A 23,797-nucleotide genomic window follows, 5' to 3' on the forward strand; every position below is an offset into this window, starting at 1 on the left:
AGGTGGTACTTACTGAAGAGCTATTTTCAGAGGACATCACACTTCCAAAATAGACGCAAGCTTGTTGATGCATTTGAACTCGACTAAACTAATTGTGCTTGTCTAACCTGTGTTTTTAAGTTCTACTTGGCTGGGAGGAACAGTACAGAGGCCCTTATGTGAAGAGACACAGAAAGAGACTTGACACTGATCAAAATCTTTATTTATGCCTCACCTCTACAAACCAAACCATTTACATTTTAAGCAGCAGGTCAAGGGAAACTTCCCCCTGATGAAATACGATGCGTGTTATTGTAACACATTAACTCAGGTGCAGGTCTGATGCCATTAACAAATCTCCACAAGTAGGCAACCTATTGTTTCATTCTTCAAACATACTGCAGCAGAATGATTCCCCTTCTGCAGCTTCTACGTGATTATGAAGACATTCACCAACACTTAGACACGCACACTAATATACAATCCACTTCTGCACCCCTTTGTTAGTAAACATCAGATACAGTACATAAAATGAAGTATCCCCCTGAGGAATGAAATTATTGAATATGATCTTTCGATTGAACACAACCAAATGGGCAGAATTATTGCATCAGCAAATACAGGCACTGACGATGCCACATATTTTTTTTCAACACCACCAAAAAAAGCAAAACCAGCAAAAAATTACCTTAAATATTACCGATGTAGGTAAAGCCTGATATAGTTTATTCATCTGTGCCATATACCTCCAGTGTTGTCTAAGAACTATTTAAAAACACATACAGGATCTACACCACTTCACTGGTTGGCATGTTCCTTTATAAGCAATGAACTTGGGCATGGTAGTTTATTGTGAGTCCATTACACATACCATAGACTGTCCTGGTGCTGTAAATTCACTCACTAGAAAACCAAATTTGTATCAATCCACAGCTGAAAAAAGTAGTTGCTGACAGTAAGAAAAACATGGAATATCGCCAGCCTTCATTATGAAACAGACAGATGAAGTGCATGCAAACGGACATCTGTGCACTAAGCATCTGATATCGGGGAAACACTGTATAGGAAGATAGTTTAGTGTGATGTAAACTAAAAGATCTAATCCAAGATCCAAAAAAGTTTCCCCTGGTGTATTCCGACAGTGAGGTATAATGTCTGAGGGTGGTTGGATGGAGTGAACTGAGTACGTCAAAAAATAAAATTAAAACATGATGTGTGGTAACTGTCAGAGTCTAATGTAATGGGTAGCACTGTGTTGAGAGGTGAAGGTTTGTTGAGGGTTCAGGGCTTGGTTAAGCCCTCGACATTGTTGCAAAGAGACTGGTGGAGTTCGGAGCTCAGTGAGTATGCTGAGAGGGCCTGTTTGAACTCCTCCAGGGGGCAGTAGACTCCACTACAGCCTTGTATAAGTTGATCCTGAAAAAAAAAAAAAGCAAGCAATGTATAATAAAACACAAAGGGAAAAAGAAATGCGACAGCTTATTGAATAAACAGACACATTCTCACCCCCTACCTGGCCTATGTATGACACTTTCACGAAGGCCTTGTTGGTCTGCCTGTGTTTGTGCAGCTCCAAAGTGATATCGGCGGCATACGGTGGCCATCTCATGTCAAAAACTCCCAGCGCCATCAGACAGGGGATCAAAGTGGTGTCATGTGCAGAGTACAAAAACAACTTCCTGTATGAGAGAGGATTTCAACAGTGGTTCGTTTAAAGACCACACACAATCAAGTGTGTGCAAGAAATGAGTGTTTCCATCCCCGACGTGTCCCACCTGTCTGGCTCTGATGAGGTACCCTGTAGTTTCTGTTCAATGTTGGCTAACATTGTGTACAGGAGGGGTCCCACACAAAGCTGCAAATTCTCACTGCCAAAAACACAGCAAAACAAAAAAAAATTAAAGATGGCCTGTGGAAAACAAAACAAGTAAAGCCCCCCCACCCTCCTATGCTGACTTGTTTAATCTAACCTCTTGCTGGGTTCGTACACGTGGCAGATCATGTCCACAGCTCTCTGTTCCACTGTATTCCTCCATGTGTCCAGCACTGGTGGGCAGGGCAGGCCGTGTGTCTGTGAATGTGCAGAGACTTGACACGGTCAGTATCAGCTATGCTGCTAAGCAACATAAAGCCTCCAAAGGAAACGTCTTGCATGGCTGAAGGTTTTGTTCACCGTTTTCCAAAGCTATCATTTTATTTTGAGATATTTACCATTTTCCCCTTTATCATAGTTATTTTCTAAAGTGGTGTCTATTTTAAGCCATGACAGCAAAATCTACTGGTAGCTCTATTTTTTTTTTTTTTGTTTCAGTGGATTATCACTGTACTGACTCAAAAATGTGTGGCTGTAATTTGTTAGTTTGAATCCGTTGTAACTGGTAACAGGTAGATCCAAACATGATCAGCGAGAATGTCAGGTAGCTTCAGCTTTGGTTGGTGAGCGGAGAAGATAATTCACCAAAGCCTAATAAAGATGTCCCTTCCGCCTTGTTTCAGATCTCATACTGGCCCCAGTGTGCACATTCAAAAGATGGTTATTTCAACAAAAAATTATATTTCAGTCTCTTGTCTAGAAATGAATTTCTTTCACTGACTGCATTAGAAATCTTTAGATTTGCCATCTGTGCAATTATGAATTAAGTGGGAACATATTTTTAAATATCTTCGGCAATACGTAAATACTATTAATGTAACTCAAATCATGCTTAATCTCTTATTTTAGCTTGTTAATAACTGGATGAACTCTGCTTTAGAGTTTCATCTTACATAACTAGCAGCTTACTAGGTTTACGCCTCTGGCCAGGCTAAGTCTTGATAATAATGGTATGTATTCTGATAGCTTGTGGGGAGACCTAATAAAAGTCATATGAATCATGATGTAGCAGTGTCACCTCTCTGGCAACCATGTCGTCCCTAATGAGGATGAAGTCGACGTGCTGGTGAGAAGCAATGCCCAACGCACTCTGGATGCTCTGCAGGTCTGCTGCAATGTCTGGCAGAGTGGACGACTCTGCCCAGCGGTGGCTGCACAGAACACACAGTGTCAGCCACAAAACACAGACACACCATGACAACCTGTCAGAGGCATCTCAACTCGGCTTATAATTTTGCACAACACGTTATTCGAGAATCCAGTTTTGGGTGGCGAGTTTATTGGATATTTGAGTGCTTGGTGCGACCTGGTATGAAAATGTACTCCACGTACCTGCCAAAGATTTTGAGCATCTTGCATCCGTTGTAGTTAGGATACAGGATTTCAGATTCTGCATCCGTTGTTAATATAGGCACAATTTCTTCAAGTGGAACAGAAAATTACAAAAAGCAGTTTAGATGAGATCCAGAATAGAATAAGTAACATTGTGCACATGTGAATTTCTACCCTACCTTTTTGTTTTTGTTGGAAGAGTCCTGCTACCAGACACTTGGCAGATTCAATGGTCCTCACAATGTTAGTGGAGCGCACACTAAAAATGGAAAAAATAGGTCATGGAGGGCGGCCAACTTCAAAATAGCAAAGCATTTAGGCTGAAATCCTTTGTACTGCACTCATAACACAATGTATCAAAACTGAACAGTACATTCGAGTGTTCATGCTCTCACTACCTGTCATGATTTGCAACACTTACTAGACTTCAGCTGGGTTAAAGGTGGAGCTGAGGAAATGACTCTCCTCAATGTATTTCCTCCTCAGCCTCTTGCCCAGCTCATACACCTGCTGCATGCCCACTGCGGTCAGCTGACCGGGGAATGTGCCACCCTGCAACAAACAAGGTCAAGTTTTACACACAGATGTGGCCTAACAGACACACACCTGCGATGGCATGCAGGAATCCAGAGGGAATGTGGTACAAGGATGGCAGGAGTCCATATTGTGGGATTTAGTTTTTCTAAGCTAAATCCAGCGCAGTAAACCTCTTTAGCAAAGCAGCTGACTCAGCACAAGAAACTATCATTTCCATTGACACTGGCAAACAGGGCATACTATCTCACTGAGGTGGGAAGCTCTACACACAGTTCAGGAGTATTACAGAGAGTGAATGAACCTGCTTTAACGTCATCTGTACGGCTTTGTAATGAATCCTAGTTGCCACTAGAGGGAGAAAGGCTAACACAACACAGGTTATTTTATAACATATAAAACAACAGTCCTTTACCACAGAAGATATTAATTAGTCATAGCATAAAAACACACAGATTTAACTAACACTACTGGTGACTCTTGTCCCAGTAAATGTGCCAGATTGCACAATTTCAGGGCTGTGGCACAGGCACACCTACATGGAATGGCATTGTGTTACTTATTACACCTGTGCCTTTATAACAAACGTTATCACATAAATGTCTGCAGTGAAAACCTGTATTTAACCATCTCCTTCCTGAGAGCAGCGGCTGAATTCGGTCATTCAGCTCTTTTCGTGTCTGACTGCATTCACACTACAAAACACACCTACTCACGGTCAGTATGTTTTTCCGATAGCTGTCTTCTACAGGAGCTGGGGGCTTGGGGCCACCTTGAAGATCCGTCACTACATAGTTGATGTGCGTGTGTGCAGGAGGCTCCAAGAGTGTTGGAACCCATTGGGCCTTTAACGAGACATTAAAGAATGATGTTGTTATATACAGATATTACGTGAGATTACATCTTTTAGAGAGAGAAAAAGGTTTACCTCCATCACATCAGGTATTGACTTAAGTGGGGTTCGAGCACCGTGCCGGAACAGGACTTGGACCAATTTTAGTTCGTAGGGGGAACTGGGATTTGTGTCTGTAGAGGTGTAATGGGAAGCAGTCTGGTCCGGTTCTGTCTTCTTCTGTGACCACAGCATTGAACCAAAAGCCATGGACACCGAACCTAAAACACCTGCTTTGGTCCAAAAAGTCCTCATGGCTGTGCTGTGAACGAAACAGACCATTTGGTTTAGTGTATGTGAATTATCAACACATGCATTAAGGTTAAAAGTAAGAGGAAGAACAAAAAGACATGAAAGTAATGTTAACACAGCAGTCTTGCAACACAAGCTCAAGCTTCCTCTGTACTCCGTAAAACAGCAACTAATGATTACTATTCACTATTTCACTATCAAATAATCTGAAATTAAATTATTAATTGTTTGACCTATTCATGCTGCTTATTTGGCCTTACCAGCAGTCCAGATCTCAGAGATATAAGACTACAAGAACCAGTAACATATTCACTTTGGAGAAAGATTTTTAGCATTTCTGCTTAACAAAATAACACACAGTACATGTATTGATTAATCTGTAAAATAGGTTAATCTCTCAACTAGTGGGAGAAAATGCTCATCAAATTGTACCCAAGGGGGCGTCTTCAGGTTTCTTGTTGTGTCCACAAACAGTCCAAAAGATGAAGAAACCTCCTCTTCACACTTACGAAGCTGTAACATTTATTTTGGCATTTTGACTTAAACGATAACGTCTGACAATTATATCTATTGTTTTGTTGATCGACTACCATGTTGTTTTAGCTCTACTTTACCATATATTGTGTACTAACCTGCGTTAACTGATACAATTAAACTTCCTGGTAAGTCCACGATGATGATGATGATGATGATGATGCAGTAGCAGCAACTTGACGTTAGCTAACTACGTTAACTGTACTAGCTGAAGTAAGGCAGAGTTAAGGTCGATAAACAAATAAATATTTTAACACATTTACGTTAGATATAACCTGCTGTAGCACTGGCTGGTGTAACGAGCTCTTCAGGGGGCGTAACGGCGTTTCTACTCATACCTTTCCTCGTCCATTAAATATTTAAGGTTCATATAACGCTAACGTAACAGTTGTGCAATAAAAACCCAAATACTGTAAGATTAGGACTGTTCGCGGAGTTAGCGAACAAACATTGCTTAACTCGTTTCAACACTCGTCGAAGAAGCACGTTAGGAAAACATCACTTGGCACAATGCTAACGTTAACTCTTTCAAAACTAGCTAACGTTAGTTGCAACACAACACGATAGCATGAAGTTTAACCGCCGTCTCAACGGTCGGCCTAGCTAACTGTGCCATGGCAACGAAGCTCACTCTTCTCACGGGTACAACTAACGTTACTTACTTACTGAAATGTAGTTCTTGTGCTGTCCTGGGTAGAAAACACAGCGTTCAGTCAATGATAAATTCACTTGTCATTCGGCGACTATAGCCACCGGTTGAACCAAATGAGATGTCGGGAACTGTAGGGTAGCAGACGCCACTCTACAATAAAAGTAAAGGTGATAGTTAGGAGGATAAAACTACATTTCCCAACCTCCGGTCTGGCGTGACGTTTTTCTTCTTCTTCTGTTAAAAGATGGTGGAGGAGATGCGTCAGAATGTGCTGCTGCCCTCTGCAGGACGTAAGGTGTATCTGCACATCACAGTGCTCTAGTATTTTAAAGTTTGCTATCACAAACAGGACCAAGCGCGGAGCTCCAGACCCAAATGTTTGCTCAGACGAATCTTTTAGGGTCTGAGGAGTGAGAAAGAGAGAAGAAAATGAAGAGGGATAGAGAAGGTGAGGAAAAGAATAAAGGAAAGAATAAATAAGATTTGAAATGTGAAAACTTAATGATAACAGGTGAAGGGGAAGAGGGACAAGAGAAGGGTACAGAAAGAGGGATAAAGGAGGTTAACAGGGATAACATATATTTGTATTTTTTTAAACTTTATGATCAGAAATCTTCATAGTTTGTTTGTTTTATATTTTTTTCACTCAGTGGAAATTTCCAGGGTTAAATGAGTGGAGCTGAGAGAATGAGAGAAGTTTAAAAGAAAAGAGGAGGAAAAAATAGCGACCAGGGTTAGATCATATAAGGTATATATAACAATATGTTTATCCTACTTTGCTCTAAAGAAATTAATTATAAGATAAAGTAATATAATCTGAGTAAATGTTCTTCTGTTGGCCTGATATTGAATTCACATTATTGACTTTGCAATGTAGGGAATCCTTAATTTGCAGGTTATATATAGGTTTCATGATTAGTAATACTGTTTACACTGAATTCCTACACCTATGTTATGTAACTTAGAAATAATAACAAAAATAACATAACATTTTTGTCCTCTTTAGGTAGCAGGACTTACAATTAGTCATCCTCAACATTTGTAAAGAAATTTGTACAAAAAACCCAGCTTCAATGGTTATGTCTCTTACACTTTGTCATTTTGAATTTCATCCTACATCCTACTATTTATATTATTTATAAATATATATAATACTTTTTATTTATACCCATTTTACAGGAATGACATTCAAATAATATACAGTGAAAGAACTTATACTTTTTATTATACTCAAGGTAAGTTTTGATTACCTTTTCAATTCAGTTCCCTTTTAATTGATTGTCATTATACCAGTTCAGTATTGACAAAATCTGAATAATACTCACCTTGTATCCTGAAAATAAATCTCATACAGGTTTACGCCATACTGTCCAAAAAAGAAAAAGCCTGACGACTGAAATCTGAGATGCATATATGAATGTCTTGAATGGTACATTTTTTAAGAAATAAGAAGCCAACAACAAATACCCACACAAGTGCATAAGAACATCCCCTCAGCCTTGCCTTTGAGTGATTTACAGAGAGATGATTTTATTGAATAGCAACGTGCAGCTTTCAACCCAGTCTCAGATTGTGACAGACCAAGCTGGATATTACCGCTCAGCTTCCTGGCAGAGATGACTAGACAGTCTTTGTTTGTGTAAATACTGTACATCTTCCCCAGTCTGTCTCCTTCAGGCCCCTTCTGCTGACTGAAAAATGCAAACGGTGATAAGATACTGATCTACAAATGCAGGGAACTCTTCATCAATGTATTTCCTTCACCAGTACATAGCTGGTAGTTCTTTATTTCCGCTTGTATTTTAACTTACAGCATTTCTGTATTGACCACCATGATTTCTGATGTGGTACAAGTTGATGTATTCTCTCTGATTTTCTGAGCTCAGTGTAAGATATTCAGTGTGTACATCTACATTTATATCATTTAGTAACGTATATGCGTCTGTATATGTTGATGTTGCATGAAGATCTAAGAATGCTTACATAAATCACTGACTTGAGGACAACAGAGCAGATTGTACAGCTGATGATTTATTAGTTTGTGATGGGTTAGTGATGATCTTTATTGCATAAAGGTTTGTGTGAAAGAACCAAAAACTGCAGTGAATGTACAGCAAGCTGAATGTTTGCTGTGGGAAATATGTAGGAATAATCTTCAAGTTGCAGTCAGTGTTCATTTAGAAACTGCTGTCGTACACAGCCTGTACAAATATCCTGCAAACTTTAAGAGCAAGACACTAGAAAATGAAATAAAATACATTCAAAGACATCAACGGAAACATATATTGCATAGGGACAAATTCACTATTTACACAACGGCTCCAGGAGAGCAGCTGAAGGACTTAAGTGCAATGTTGCCACCCAGTGGTCGGATCTTCTCTTAACAGCGTCCGAGCAGGACCTCTTCTTTTTCTTCTTTCTTGGATCCCTCTCGAAAGGAAACTCCTAAAACAGGCTACATTCTCTTATCACTTGTGCACACCAAGGCTCCAGTCAAATGTATAACTGATGAATGAGTTTTACTCACACTATTTTTAACTTTAAAGTGATCTGTTTGTTGGCCTGTGGATGAAGTGCAATCAGGTTAGCAAGTCAACATATGGCTTAATTTAAATGTACAGTCTTTGTCATGGATTTGCAAAAATATATATAGAAAACATGTTTTATGGAAATAGATATATTTTTACACTTTTTAAGGCACTTAACCTTGTTAATTGAAAATATGCTGCATAAAAATACCCAATTTATATACTGCTTGTATAAGCTTCACAGTTTATTGCATATTAAAGTCCTTGTTTTCTCTTAATGTATCTTTTATTTTTTGCTGCAAGAGAAAGAAACTGTTGGTTGTGGCTATTAAAGTTACCTAATCTTAATTGTATAGTTGAGATGTGTGTCATATTATGGATTATAATGAAAGGATTCTCACACCAATACAGTTACCCTGTTCTCGATTCAAAATTATTTTTCTTTTGCAGTTTGGTTGTCAGTTTTTTAAGCTCTGGGACAGATTGGTTCACAAACACTATCTGCTCACAGAGTTCACACATGTCAAGTTTACACAGTCCACTCACGGATCTCAGTGTCACTCTCTAAAGTCTCGTCCATCCTCTATAGTCAAGTGTCAGGCTTCAGTGTCAGAGTTTGCATAAGTAGCCTGTGCTCACGTCGTGACCCCTTCACTCAGACTCCTCTTGTCTGTGTCTTCCTAAACTGATCTTTCTGTCCCTTCTCTTTGGCTCTGAAGGTCAAACCCGTCCTCTCCTCCTGATCAACCACTTGTGAATCTATACTGCCAGGTCATCTTGGCGAGCCCGGCTGCTGCCCCCACTGGTCTTGCTCAGGCGGCGTTTGTCCTTCATGTAGCCGGAGTGCATCAGAGGCGATGGGGAGCAGCTGTTGGTCAGCTCTGTTGGGGCTTGGTCATATCTCATCCTCAGGAAGTCTTCCCCATCCTCCATGTTGTCGCAGCTATGATGCCGCTCGGTGGCCAAGTTGACTGAGTTCTGCTGCAGCGCCATCCTGTTGTTGAAGGGGTGAGAGGCCATAGAGGTCATGGCGTTCAAGGAGCTCGGGGCTGCCAGGCACTGGCTGAAGTCAGGGGGTGGGGTGCAGGAGGCCGAGGGCCGGGGTGGGCTGTTGGGCTCCAAGGCTGTGGACACGGCCACTGTCACAGCTCTCTGGTTGCTCCTCTGTAACGCCCTCTCGCGTACACACCTCCTTGCACTCTTCCATCCAAGGTGGTAGAGCTCCAACACGGAGAGCAGCAGAGACACACCGGCCACCACCAGCATGAAGACAATGAAGACGTTCTTCTCTGTGGGTCGGGACATGTAGCAATTGACGGGGTTGGGGCAGGGCCAGGCCTTGCACAGGTACAAAGCCTTGAGGAACACCCCATAGATCAGGTACTGCACCACAACAAATGTCACCTCCATCACTGTACGGATCATGATGCTCAGCATGTAAGTCTGCAGCAGTGCTCCTCTGAGGCGAACATGTCCAGTCCCATCAGATGTCATAATTTTTCCGCCCTCCTTCTGCTGGAGGTACTCCTTCTCCCCCTCCAGGTCTCCTCCGCCTTCCCCTCTCGCCTCCTTCTCCTCCTGCTCCCTCCTCCGCTGCTTCTCCTCCCTGCGCACCGTGTGCATGGCGTGGCCCATGTAGATGAGGGATGGTGTGGAGACAAAAACAATCTGCAGCACCCAGTAGCGGATGTGGGCAATGGGGAAGGCACTGTCATAACACACATTGGTGCAACCGGGCTGCTGAGTGTCACACAGGAAATCGCTCTGCTCATCGCCCCAGGAGGACTCAGCTGCCGTGCCCAGCACCAGGATGCGGAAGATGAAGAGGACGGTGAGCCAGACTTTTCCGACTGAGGTGGAGTGTTCCTGGACCTCCTCTAGGAAATTCCCCAGGAGACTCCAGTCCCCCATCACTGCTCACAGGCCGAACACACACCTGAGACACAAAGACTGGAGAAGGAGGAGAGAAAGGGCGGAAAGAGGGTGCACTAGAGGTGAAAAGGTGTCACTGAGGTGGAGAAGTGAAGGAAGGACAGAGCAGAGAGGAAGGTACAAAAGGAGAAAAGAGAAATACAGATAATCAGTTACAGTCAGCTGTAGGTCCTCTATACGCTGCTGATGAAATGACCTGGGCGTGTGTGTGGCATTATAGGCATAAAAATAGCCTGTGAATTGCTTGAGGACTGGACACTGGCATGAGAACAACCATTTTCCCATGAAAGAAAGAGAGAGACGAACAGATAGAGGAAGGAAGAGGAAGTTTGGGAGTCATGTAAAAGTAAATAATGAGGTTGTTTTAAGAAAAATAATTAAATATTATTTTGTGTGTGTTTACATTCCCCCTGTGCAATCCAAAATTATGTATGACATTGAAACCACAGGGCACCACAGGGCAAATTAAAGCTAGGAGACTTTGTCCTTTTAATGCTGTGACCCAGCCTGAGCCACACAGTCCCCATCTTGCCTGTGGACCATGACCAGCAGATTCACTCACAACAGACAGAACGGCAGCTTTGATGTCCTCTGAGCAAAAATGAATTCCTCCTACACGCTGCAATCTGGATCTATCTGAGAGCGTCAATCAGATCTCTCCAACTATTCGCTGTGCATGTATGCTTTCACCCCTTGACTCCAGCATTAGTAAGAGTTTGGGTAAGACCCAAACATGGCAGTGACAGGCTGGCAAGTCTCACTGGAGAATGACCCTATAAGGCAGTTCACCGGACAGCTTTAAGGGGACAATAAATGACCCCGTCTTTGAGGGGTTAGGAAAACCCATCAAACTCCATCAAGGGGTGACCTCTGACATCTATATGCACTATGTATGTATGCCTACTGCCAGCTTTTACTGTGCAATTAGAGATCAAAGACAGATGAGCTATAACATATAAAATGAGGGCTGAAAGTAACAGTTTGACAGGTTTTTCCGACACGTCACATATCTGAAGTTACTGCCCTACTTGGCAAGGTTATAGAAAACGTACACATTCTTCAAAAGCTTTGTGTTAAGACTAACTGTTATTCTAATGGTGTGCCAGGTAGAATATACAGTATAATCACCATAACCACAGAGGGTGAAAAAAGCCAAACAGGGAGTTAATATCCTCTCTTACCCCTCCTCTCCACGAGCAGTTGCTTCCATAATAAGTTTCTCCCATTGTGTAGTCCACTGTGCAGGGCTTTGAACTGCCTGGCTGACACTGACACTGGTTATGTGTGTGAGAGAGATGGTCTAAATGACCATGACCATCTGTCCCTCTGTCTGTCTCTCCCCCTCCCTCTGTGTCTCTATGAGGTATATATATGGCAATAAGATGGAAAATCAGAGCGTGCTCTTTATCTCTAAAGCAGAGAGAGGCGGGAAACAAAACACCCCCAATAGAACATGTGGGAGAGGAAATGTTCAAACTATTCACGCACAAGGCTGATTCGCAAATGCATACCATAGGAAAGCTTGGGGTCTGACACACTGTTTTCCAGCATGCAACTAATACCCGCTAACGTCAGACAGACTGGTCACAGTTGGAGACCAGTGGGATCATCAGTTAGTTAGGTCCTCGTCCCACTCAGGGAACTGGCTCAAAGCCTTCCTTGGATTAAGTTGATGATCTTTACTGGAAGTAAATCACAAACAGGCAGAGAGTTGGAGGAGGAAGGGAGTGAGAGTCCAGCCAGCACAATAACAGGAGGTGCACAGAACAACGACCGTGTTCTTATCAGCTAATACTGACAACAGGCTTTCCTCACCTGTGCAGACCCTGCTAACAATAAATCTAGACTTCAAAGCTATCCTTTGTGATAGTTTTTAATCGCACCATGACAGGCCTCTACATGTATTGCATCAAGTACAAAATACAATCTTTAAAATCTAAGTGGTCTAGTTATAGGAGACAACAAAAATGCTGTTGTTAAACAATGTCTTCCTATTCCATCTATTCCTTGAGTCGTAAAACGTGAACATGTTAAAAGAAGTGAGGGTTTACTGTCACTGGTGTGGTAGGCCTACAATGATATTCAGATACTTTAGTAGCAATACTCCTTTGTAAAAATATTCCGCTACACGTAAAAGTCCCTATAATGAAAAATGTAGTCAACAAACACCATATAAGTATCAAAATGAAAACTACTAATTTTAAATGAAAAAGAAAAAAAAAGAATGGTCCCTTGAAGGTGGCCAAATGTCATTATATTATCGGATTACAGTATTATCACTTATCACTGATGCCTTAACATGTACGCAGCATTTTAATGTTGTAGCTGGTCAACTTCATATAGTGTTAGTTAGCTTAATCTAAACAGGACTAGTCTCCAGCCATCCTCCATCCAGCATCTCTGTGACGATGTAGATTTAGCTCAAAGCCCCTGCTAGCATGCTAACATGCTAAATAGGTATAATGTTTACTCTGCTCACCATCTTAGTTTAGTGTGTGAGCAGGATAGTATTTGCTAATTATTACTAAACAGTACAGTTGAGGCTGATATTTGGTCACAAACTGAAGTATAATAGAACAATAAACATTTTGGCTGGATGTCAACTTAAGGGATCACCAAAGTAATAACAATTTATCCTGAGGGAAATATGAATGTCTGTACCTAATTTCATGGCACATCCATCCAACAGTTCTCTCAAAGGCACCCACAGTACACACACTACTATTCATACACTGTCATGGGAATGGGAGCTTTCTTTTCCTGAGAAAAGTAAAAGTGGAATTCAGATCAGCTGGGGAGAGGAGTATAGTCTCTTTGTCCTTCCCTCAACTACCTCTTCCTGTTCTCAGAGGAAGCAATCCCAAACAATATGATTTCCGAAGGACAAAAGAAACAAGGTATTAAAAAGAGTGGGAGGCCGAGGGGCAGAAAGGTTAGAGCCAAGCTAACTTCTCTGCTGTAAAAGCACCTTTTACTGCAGACTGTCTATCATACCTGTGCTCCTGTTGGCTCTCTGGAAGCCTGGCAATAACCATGGATTTACTGTCATACACTGGGCCCTTTGCGGAGCGGTCTGGTTTGCCTGTAGACCATCATGGCTGTCATATTTGTTTATAATCTCTGTGGCAGAGTAATGGAGAAGTAATGGACAATCTGGTTATAAGGTATTTGGAACGGTGAACTGCGCAAATGAATGTATTATGCACCTCTGAGTTATTTCTCTTTGACGTAGATCAAAGCGTCAGCAGAGATCTCTGAGTCTCTCCACGGGGGTTTTATATGCGTCCTTTACTGAGGAAGAGTGTTTGTGAGTTCCATGGAAAAAAAAGAGTCTAGGATAGGTGTGCGAGAGATATTATGATAAACTAAGTGAGAAAGTAGACTGTATGATCTGTCGCCAAAAACTACAGCCATTTCACCATTTCAATGTCAACTCAAACTTAAACTGGACTAACAGGCTATATTTAAACTTCCAGTCAAATGTGCATGAACTAACACTGAGTGGGTCTGGATAGGCACCAGGCAGCTTCGAGAGAAATAGCAGCTACTACACTGCATCACTGTGAAGTGACGGCTGCCGCTGTGACTCGCTGCAGAGCAACAGGCATAAATATTGGGTATTTTCTCTACTCTGCAAGACAACAATAAATCTTGCGGCCTGTTGGACCAGCCACACTGTTGCCTTAGAGGGCAGTGACTCTGGGCTGTGGCAGCAACTCAGCCTGGAGAAAACCCCTGGATGGAAGTTTTAGGATATCATAGCATTAGAGTGCGGAGATAAACAGCATTTCTCTGTTGTTGTCTTTCATTTTTAACTCTCTGAATGTAAAAATAATCAATAAAGTTTGTGATGAGTTTAAAAACTGAACTCTTTGCCATCTCTCTTCCAGTCTGTTCCCATATTATCTCCCAACACTAGCTGGTTCCCCTTCAGGCCGCAGTGTATCCACTGGCCAGGAACAACAGGGGGCAGGGTTGATTTAAACATTCCTTCAGTGATCTGCAGCTTTCAGAACTAAGCCCTGTTTGACAGACTGCGGATCCTCATAGAGGACCATGATACACTGCCTGCTCTACGCTGTCCTCATAAACAGACAGGCAATTAGATGGTGGGGTATACATTTTCTCGGCCTGCTTCCCTTTAATTGGACATGTTTAGACTAACATCACTGGAGGAAAAAGTATTTACACGGTGTTGTGCATTAAGTACGATTGTGTTATTATGTATGTCTGGGGGGATTTGCTGGAGATGAAGTCAATCTTTAAGCAAGGATCCCAACGCGCTGGCTTAACAACCACATAACCTGACAAAGTCATTTATCGTTTTGATTAGAAAGTAAAACACACTCAAGAAAACTCATATTTTTCCTAGAATAGTGTCTACAGTATTTGATATATCCTAGAGGGACAAATTAGGCCACACAGTCTCACATTGGAGGGACCCGATTCTAAAAAATATTGTGAAGAGACAAATTTGGCCGGCTGGAGTATGATGTCTTTATAACTACATGGCTCTACTATTTGTTCCAGATCACAAAGACGTCAAATATTTGGACTTAATGGCCTCGTTATGTCTGTAAATAGATCATTCCATATCTGAACATTTAATCTTGAGAATTGTATTACCTGACACCTTAGTGTATGTATTACCTTAGTGTTTTCGTAGTTTTTCAAAATAAAAGTAAAACCTCCCATTAAGGTTTCACTACCTCTTTTCAAGAAAGTCCTCAGTGTTTATTTGACAGAAGAAGAAAGAAGACAATATTAAAGTCATATAAAAATGTTTGCCACTCAATGGTTACTGCTGAGAATAATTGATGCATCATTGCGTTCAGTATCAGGAAGTTGGATGGACTTTCTTGTTGACATAAATTAATAATAATCTATAGCACTCTACTGTAAAGCTTCCAAATGTCTCTCACTTAAATCTTACAATCGTACAAGATCCGATAGATACTTTGTACATATTCCATATCCATGTGCTAATCTTTATCAGGTATTATCAACCTTTTAAATAGGATGGACTGCAAACTCTCCTCAAGATTCCTTCATTCCCGTTAGAGATATTAAAGCTTTATTATCCTGAAATTTTTAGGACTCTTGTAATTGCTTTCTTTAATTCTGTTTGTCACTTGATTGTTGTTTATCTGACTTTTTATTTCCTGTTTGCTGGTTGTGTGGTTGTCTGACTATCAGTGTTATTTGTTCCCAGTTCTCCTTTGAGAAAAGAGACTTCCTCACTGAGTAAAGTTACCAAGGCAGATAAACTCTACATTACAGCTCTTATTAAATGACCCCAAATGAAAAGCCTCTGCCGGGAGCTCTATATACAAAATATCTTTGCCGGTAGTGGTTCACTGTGCAGTGTTGTGACAGCTCAGCAACGTTTCAGCGGAACAGCCGCAGCAGAGCACGAGGAAAATGTCAGACCAACCACACAACTGCTCTGCGCTAACACATTCATATACAAGTTTCATCAGTCTCGTTTGACATCAACAGACATGCCAAACATACCCAGGCTGCAGTTATTCAGCTCAGTGATTATTATTTTTACCCTCCAATGAAAGCTCTTTCATGAGGTTATTTAGGTATAATAAAGGAAATAAATAAGGATTATTTATTTTATGTGACATTTTAGAGATTTTATTAGATTTATTGCACCTGTGTGTCAAAGTTGAAGCTTAAAAGGCATGAAGTATATATGAAGCATGGCTTTTAAACTTGGATTTTAACACGTCTAGAGGGTCAATCTCAGTATGCTTTACAGCAGCTGCAGGACTGCATGGGTGGCGTGCGTATCACTCCCATGAGTGCTGGGATTACGATCAAGGATGAGCATGTTTAAGTTTAGCTGTTTTGGCTTTGTGGAGGGGTGAGTTAAGGATAGTTTGACCTACAAAGTGGATCTGATGCGGGATGCGGGATGTAAGTCACCTGTTGCCACCGCTTACAGGCCGGCGTGGATCTGGGCTGCCATATATCAGTCACACCAGCAGAAGCCAGCGGGCCGATGTGCTGCCTGCTACCCTACATGGCTGTCTGGCTCTTCATCTGCCCACTACTGTACACAGACCCACAGCCCTGTTATGATCTATTGTTCAGCTGCATATGGCATTACACTGGAACCCACAGGCCAGACAGCGGCAAGGTGTTTCATGGAGGAAAATTCTGACTAACACACTCCTGATTGAAATTCCTGGTTAGCTGCTATTTCTGGGGGGATGACAGATTAGATGTTTGGCTGGTTTCGATCTTATGTTTATTTTGTTTTTTATGTCTTTTTTATTTTGGAGATTCTGTAATGTAAATCGATCCTTGAATGTACACAAATCTCACCTGCTGTTTGGCTTGTTATGTTCCACTGAGTCTTTTTTATGACCGTGCTGGGAGCCGGGGTGTCACAGTGCTGGTTATTTTTCAGACCACAGACCCAGGCTGAATAACTTGATGTTACTTTGTCTGATGGTGTATGAAATAGATTTGTTTTGTGGATACTCATTTAAGTGACGGCACTTTTTTTTTTACTTTATTCAAAATCTCATCTTAGAGTCATAAATATATTTTGTGATGAAGACTATAATAAACTACATTTAGTCAAGCACTGAATTGCCCTTAAATACAGTCCTGCGGTACTTTACTTTCTTTACTTTACTTTAAAATTTCATTATTTACTTACTAAGTACTTTAACTTTTATACTATACTAGTACAAATTGCTTCTGCTAGTGCCTCTGTACTTTTAATGAAGTAACATTTTGATCACAAGACATTTACTTATAATGAAGTATATTTACTCTATTATTATATATATTTAATATAGCAGACTTATCAGATTTATTTGTTTAATGTCTACCTGTAAGCCAGCACCTCTCTAAAATAAGTGCGCATTTTCCTACAGTTCACAGTTCTCTAGCATTAATTTACGTGTATTTTGTCAATTCGAATTAATGAACAGCTATATGAAAGCTAGTTTAGTTCACCTAATCAAAACAGGAAACTTGCAACTCACATATTTTTAGTCATTTCTGTGTAGAGACAAGAAACCTTCATGGGAAATTTGTGATAGCATTCAAACAGAATTTCATCTTGAGACACCACAGAGATAATAACTCCTCAAAATCTTCATACCGTATGTACACATACAGTATGAGCACATACAGTACAGTATGTGGCTCTATCTTTTGAGGTCTCCAGTGCTGCACTTTGTTTGAATATATTGTCTCTTTTGAGAGTTATGAGCAGAGAGGAGGTACAGAGACAGACAGAGTGCGATGAAAAGAGTGAGAGCGAGTAGGGTGATAACTACCTGCCAGGGAGGACAGGGATCCTTTAAACCCACTGGCCCTCTCACCCCATCTCACCCCATTGCCCCAACACTACCAAGATATCATCTCTTTCTCAGAGACCTCATCGCTAAGTCCACTGCTGTAGTTTTTTTAGTCAGATGCTTAAAGCATTTTCCCAAATGTCTTCTAGTCTTTTACCTGAGTTTTATGTTACTTCTGATGTTCATTTCGTCACTTACCTGCTGTAGGATAGCGGTCTGGAAGGCTGTTTCTGATCAAGCAGAGGCTCCTTATCTGTCCCCTGGTGAGACAAGTCTTCCTTCAACTCAGTGGCCAAATAGCAGGTGATGGTGCAGACATGAGCAGGCTTGGCGCAGCGGTGGGACTACCTTCTTCTTCTTGTGAATATCAACAGGAGCTGGCTCTTGAGGACGGCGTCTGAGCTTCGTGTCGTCTCACCACCAAACTGTTAGTCCACACAGGGGGGCATGAGAAGAAAAGCAGGGGCATCATGAGAGAGTGTTTCCCCCCATGGCCCTCCCTTCTGTCTCTCCTCCTCCATCTCCCCCTCCTCCTCTTCCTCCCCCCCTCTGCTCCCCCTTTCTTCTTACATCCCTGGTACTCTATTTTTTGCTGGGAAGCATTCTTCGGCAACAGGAGGGGAAGTGGAATTGTTTTCTGGGATCAATGGCAATTCCACTCAACTTCCAGAGTGCTCTTGTTTACTATGTGGTCCCTTAGGTTTACAGCTCTGCTGTCTGTGCTGTGTTCAGTCCCAGGCACAGTGAAAGTCCTATAATGCAAGATTAAAAAACAACAACAAAGTATTCACAGTAATTTAGCTTTTTCTGTGAAGGTAGTAGTAAGTTAGAAGTAAGAAGTAAAAACAAAAATCACAAAAATGTGATTTTAGCTTTATTTTGGTGATCCACAGTTCACCTAAATGTGGGTTTAAAGAAGTTAAAAACAAACCAGTGGACACAGAAGAAACAGTCACGAAGTCAGGTCTTACCTTACAGGCTTTGGTGAAAATACTGTATCTACTTTGTTCATTTGTGTGTCTCTGTCTCTCTGGCCTCACTCCTCCGCTCAGAGCTCGTGCTGGTCTGAAACCACTTGCTGAACTTTGGGATGTGAACAAAGAGTCATAGACAAAACTCAAAGAACTCATCCTCTTTCTTTCGTTCCACCTCTTTTTCTTGTTTGTCATACAATGTGCAAGCTCTAGCCTATGTCGCTCTGCTCTGCAGCCTGCCTGGGGATACATGCTGCATTATATAATGGGAATCTTTTAGGTTTGATTCCTCCTTGCTGAAGGGGCAACGTGCATTCAAATAGCTGTAATTATACAGTGAGGGCATACAGTTCGTATAAGCACTCACTCATGGACAGACAATTCTAATGTCCTTTCACCAACAGATGTGACTTTAATCCTACATTTGCATTATTCTTTGACATGTTAACATGACATCTATCATCTCCTCTTTCTTCCTGTTCTCTTCCTTTGGGAAATACACTACCGCAGAATCTGGTTAGTTTAACTCCAGGAAGACTCCAGAAAGTATCAGCACCCAGCCAAGAAATAGTTTGGCAAATGACCCTGTAAAACTACAACACTGTCGTATTATGACAAATGAGATATAACATGTTAATTACTGAGCTTCAGAGGTGTTGGTATCGTTGGAATTTAAAAAACTGTCCTCCCAGGAAAATTAGAGCAACAGTCGTGTAGGAAAATGCCTAAAAACAGGACTTTAACATGGGAGATTGCTGCTAGTTTCCCAGTTCCTTCCAACAATCAACAGTGGTTCTTTTCATCATGATTTGTCCATTATCCTAATCAAGTGCCAAAGGCCCTGAACCTCAGCAAAGTAGTACTTAGTGTTAACCAAAAACAAAATGTTTCCCTATTACAAAAATAGCTATTTAAGTAGTATAAGTTCAAGTCATTTTTTAAACCCAAAACCAAGTTGTTTTTGTGTCTAACCCATACCAAACCTTTAGTATGCACTATGGATGTATTTTGTTGTTTAGTTTGAAGACTTGCTGGGATTTTGCTACCTTTGAACAGAGTTCAGTCTTTGTGCTAAGCTAAGCTAAGCTAAGCTAACTGGCTTCTGGTGGTAGCTGCATTTTTAAATGTACACATGTGATTCATACTCATTTAACTCTCAGCAAGAAAATGAATAAGGGTAGGTGCGTAACATTCGGAAGGATCAATTGGTAGAAATAGAATATAATATTTAAGGTATGTTTTCATTAGTGTATAATCAACTGAAAATAAGAATCGTTTTGTTTTCCTTAGAGTAGCCCAGAATGGATAAAACCAAACACTGACTCTTAATAGAGCCTTTCCTATATGTTTAGAAGGTATGGCCAATTTTTTTTTGCAGGATGGCAAAGTCATGACCATCCAACTCTGCCTCTGATCGGCTAGTACTCCTTGCTTTCAATGATTTGGTTGGTTAAATTTAGGCCAGAGGAGTGAGATTAGTTAGGATAAGATTGTCAGGGTTAGTCAGTCAGAGGCAGAGAGGGGCAGGTCATGACTTCGCCATCCTGGGAGAAAAAAAACATGGTAAACAGGAGGGTGAGGCGAGGACTTTGTATTCTGCAACTATACTGCAATAGATTCCACTTAATCTCACACCGGTTCTTTAAAGTAAATTGGCACTTTATTTGAATATTTGAATACTTCTACTCAGTTTTCACCTCTCTGCAAATGTCACAGTCCATTCAGTGCTCTGAATGGCCAAATTTTCTTCTCCAACAAGTGCGCCTTTCACCACGGAGCAGAAAAAATGCTATTGCATGTATAAATAGCAGGAGAAACCAAGTGATTAGGATCTCATGACAATCCTTGCCAAACCTCTGGCCAGTAGCTGTGGCCCTGTCTGTTGTACTTGTACTTGTACTCAGTGGTATTCATTTTAATATTTCATAACGGTCAGGGGTTACCTCAACTTGGAAAAACAGTAAGGCTGAAGCACCTTTTTCCTTAAGTATCTTAAAGGTTGCCGGTCGTCGGAAAGAATTGGCTGTGATTTCCGAGTTTTCTTAAACAAAAGCCCACGGAGCACCTAACATTGCTTCAGGCCTCAGTCAGTTAAACTCCACTGTTCAATGGAGCGTTTGAAGGGATGGAAAAGCTGTTGCTAATTCCTAATTACGCAGCTTTCCTTAGTTTAAAATCTACTCTGACGTTTCCATTGTGCTGCTCATCAGGGCGGATTTAGAAGTGGAACAGCATTCACACAGCATAACAGCATGGAGTGATTTGTAACAAAGAAGTGATGTTCCACGACTTCACTTAATCTCATCACTTACAGCTTCTCAGCAGTGCCAGGATGAGGTCTGAATGCTAGTGTGTTACAGAGAGATCAAGAGCAAGAAAAGGGAGACAACAACTGCATGTGTTTATGTGTGCCCCTGTGTGTGAACATAGTGTATGTGTACTTGAATGTTTGATGGAAACAGCCCACACTGCCAGGATGCATTAGTGTAACCCACCCCACCCACCCACTAGCCTGACCCCAGCCTGCTATTCTGCTTGTGACACAAACCTATTTCAGCCCTGCCTCACCCGCGTCCGAGGGAAGCCAGGCTTGATGGACACGGGCTCCTGAATGGCCATCCGAACCTCATATACACCCTCATACACTCATCTCTGTAACCCACTAGTGGCTGCCTGGGATAAGGTTATTTATTTTCCTTTGTACATTATTCCTCTTTTCCCTTTTTAATAAATATTAATTTGTTGTATTAATGAAATGCTGATATATGCTTGCGTGGAAAACAAAGAAAAACAATAAATTGGGGGAAAAAACAAATCAGTTTTCTTTGTCAGTAGAGACTTCAGTTTCCTTGTTGTTGTTTTAACTTTACGTTTATTAAAATCAGTTATTGTATCTAAATGCTTTATGAACTGTTACTAAATCATTTATTAATGATTCATAAATCAATACTAAGCCATCTATAAGGGCAACTGCAACTCTTATTGCGCTCTAAATCAACATTTCTAATGGACAGTTGGATCATGTGCAAAGCCGCAGTGCATCTGGAGCAAAAATCATTTCTTCACATCGTATTAACATGTATAACTGTGGGCTGTGGATAGATTATTATTAGAAAGTGAGTGAACTAGAAAGTCCAAGTTCAAGTTCAAGCCTATTATTTGTCCCAGGGGGGCAATTGGTGCTGCAGCAGTAAAAACCACACAAAGGGAGGCACACAACATAAAAATATCCAACATACATAACCGCACATAACATGGAGAGGGTTAACTGTCCATTAGAGGGGCCTTCCTAAAAATGTGTCAATCTATCTCTTGGCCCTGAACCTATTTATTGTTACTAAGAAAAAATCTTATTAAGAATTGGTCACAAATTTAAACTTAGGAATAAACTATATGAGGCTTTGACCAGAGAAGCAATACTTGTTAGTAAGATTAATTCATTGTCAACATTAAATCCAATGCTGCTCTTACAAATTGCTTTTATTTATTTATCTATTCATAATGCATTACTAAATTATGTATTAACAATAAATAAATCATTTTATTACTACATATAAACTCCAGTAGTATTGAACTGGGTCACAGTTCACTCAGTTTAGCGCAAGACATATCCAAGTAACACAAACTGTGTTTATTTGGTCTCAGTGTGAAATAATGTACAACACCATCAATCCTCACTCTCAACTCATCAGCATCTTTACCATTAAAACCAGGTTATTATTAAACCAGTGCAGAGAAGAGAGCACATGGTTACGGGCAGTAAGTGTTTATCCATGCTGTTTGCTCATTATAGGCTGGCAAATCTTTGAGCCAACAGGTGAGGGATTGCGAGAAGCTGACATGGTGGACGGTCAATCGTTCATCGGGTATTTTAGACTCCTGTCACTTAGGACTCCATCTGTTTCCAACACTGTTTGAGTGTACATATTTAGACTGATGCTATTCTTACCAGCTTGTCTCTGACCGTGATGAAATGCTGTCTGGAAGCATTGATGATGGATAGCTTATGAATGCATATATGGGTCACACAGGCATTATCATGTGTGTCAAGGATGGCTGTTTTGGTTCTTGTTTATCTCTGTTTTTCCATCAGCCCCATGCGTCTGTGTGTGACTTCTTGTCTGGACACAATTTCTTTAGAAGAGGACATTTTCTTGAGTCACTCTAAATACATTATTGCTATACCATCTGACTGAGTGTAGAAGGACCACAATCAGCAAACAACAAATGTATTTATTTATTTATTTTATTTGTTTTTGTTTCACTTTTGTGATAAATCCATTTAAATGTTTATCTCTGACATTACAGAGTCATCAGCCAACAAAGAGACTTCAGTAGTTACATCATTATCTGTCTTTAATTGGCTATCATTACCTAACCATAGCCACCAAAAGCTATGGTCATACTAGACCAAGTAAGACTGTTGCAGCATAATCCTTTGCGATTAATTGATAAAGAGTCTTTTCTACTGCTTTAATGTTATTTAGAGTCACTCAAAATCTGCTTGTAGCATGAATTAAATCAAAAACACAGAATGAGATTTTTTTTTAAAAGTGAGCTAAACCATTGATTTCAAACTCAAATTGGCTTAAGCCACTGCTGGTATTGTCATAGGAGGGCCACTTCGATGTACAAGTACTACAAGAAAGCACAATATTAAAAATTAAACAATTTTTATTACCAACATCACACTTAACAAAAACAAATACAAACAGCAGTTTCTTTCCTTTTTTATATCATCATTTTATATAATTTTTGTTGTTTCGCTGCCAAACAACAAATTAAGTCCGACATCTGCTCTTTTCCTTTGACCTTTGCCATTATTTTGTGCCAAATGAAATACATTTCATTAAATAGAATTGTGTTTTTTCTTAATTGTATATATCAAGGGGTAGTTTAATTAAATTAATATGAAACAACTAGAATATAACAATAAAATAACAACTATAAATAATAATTTCCGTACAGATTGTAATCTAATATTAATATA

General features: G+C 40.6%; 2 protein-coding genes across 6 annotated transcripts; both read right to left on the minus strand.

The window, feature by feature from the left end:
- Positions 1–184: 184 nt before the first annotated feature.
- Positions 185–6,224, minus strand: acp6 (acid phosphatase 6, lysophosphatidic). Of its 4 annotated transcripts, none has more exons than XM_051404841.1 (11): positions 6,063–6,224; positions 4,647–4,872; positions 4,435–4,563; positions 3,606–3,736; positions 3,364–3,443; positions 3,185–3,272; positions 2,871–3,003; positions 1,950–2,050; positions 1,755–1,847; positions 1,493–1,658; positions 185–1,395 (listed from the first exon to the last, which is right to left on the minus strand). In XM_051404841.1, the coding sequence occupies exons 2-11, from the start codon at positions 4,863–4,865 to the stop codon at positions 1,261–1,263; spliced, it is 1,275 nt and encodes a 424-aa protein (XP_051260801.1). In that variant the 5' UTR covers positions 4,866–4,872; positions 6,063–6,224; the 3' UTR covers positions 185–1,260. The 4 variants fall into 4 exon arrangements, with proteins under 4 accessions (XP_051260801.1, XP_051260800.1, XP_051260802.1 ...); XM_051404840.1 differs by having other exon boundaries at positions 6,059–6,224; XM_051404842.1 differs by lacking the exon at positions 6,063–6,224 and adding an exon at positions 5,495–5,974.
- A 1,835-nt stretch (positions 6,225–8,059) lies between these two features.
- On the minus strand, positions 8,060–18,326 carry gja5a (gap junction protein, alpha 5a). 2 transcript variants are annotated; one of them, XM_051404844.1, is made up of 2 exons: positions 18,032–18,326; positions 8,060–10,584 (listed from the first exon to the last, which is right to left on the minus strand). In XM_051404844.1, the coding sequence occupies exon 2, from the start codon at positions 10,485–10,487 to the stop codon at positions 9,336–9,338; it is 1,152 nt and encodes a 383-aa protein (XP_051260804.1). In that variant the 5' UTR covers positions 10,488–10,584; positions 18,032–18,326; the 3' UTR covers positions 8,060–9,335. The 2 variants fall into 2 exon arrangements, with proteins under 2 accessions (XP_051260804.1, XP_051260805.1); XM_051404845.1 differs by lacking the exon at positions 18,032–18,326 and adding an exon at positions 11,690–11,824.
- Between the last annotated feature and the right edge of the window lie 5,471 nt (positions 18,327–23,797).

Source organism: Dicentrarchus labrax, unplaced genomic scaffold (assembly GCF_905237075.1).
Source record: "Dicentrarchus labrax unplaced genomic scaffold, dlabrax2021, whole genome shotgun sequence".
Taxonomy (NCBI): Eukaryota; Metazoa; Chordata; class Actinopteri; family Moronidae; genus Dicentrarchus; species Dicentrarchus labrax.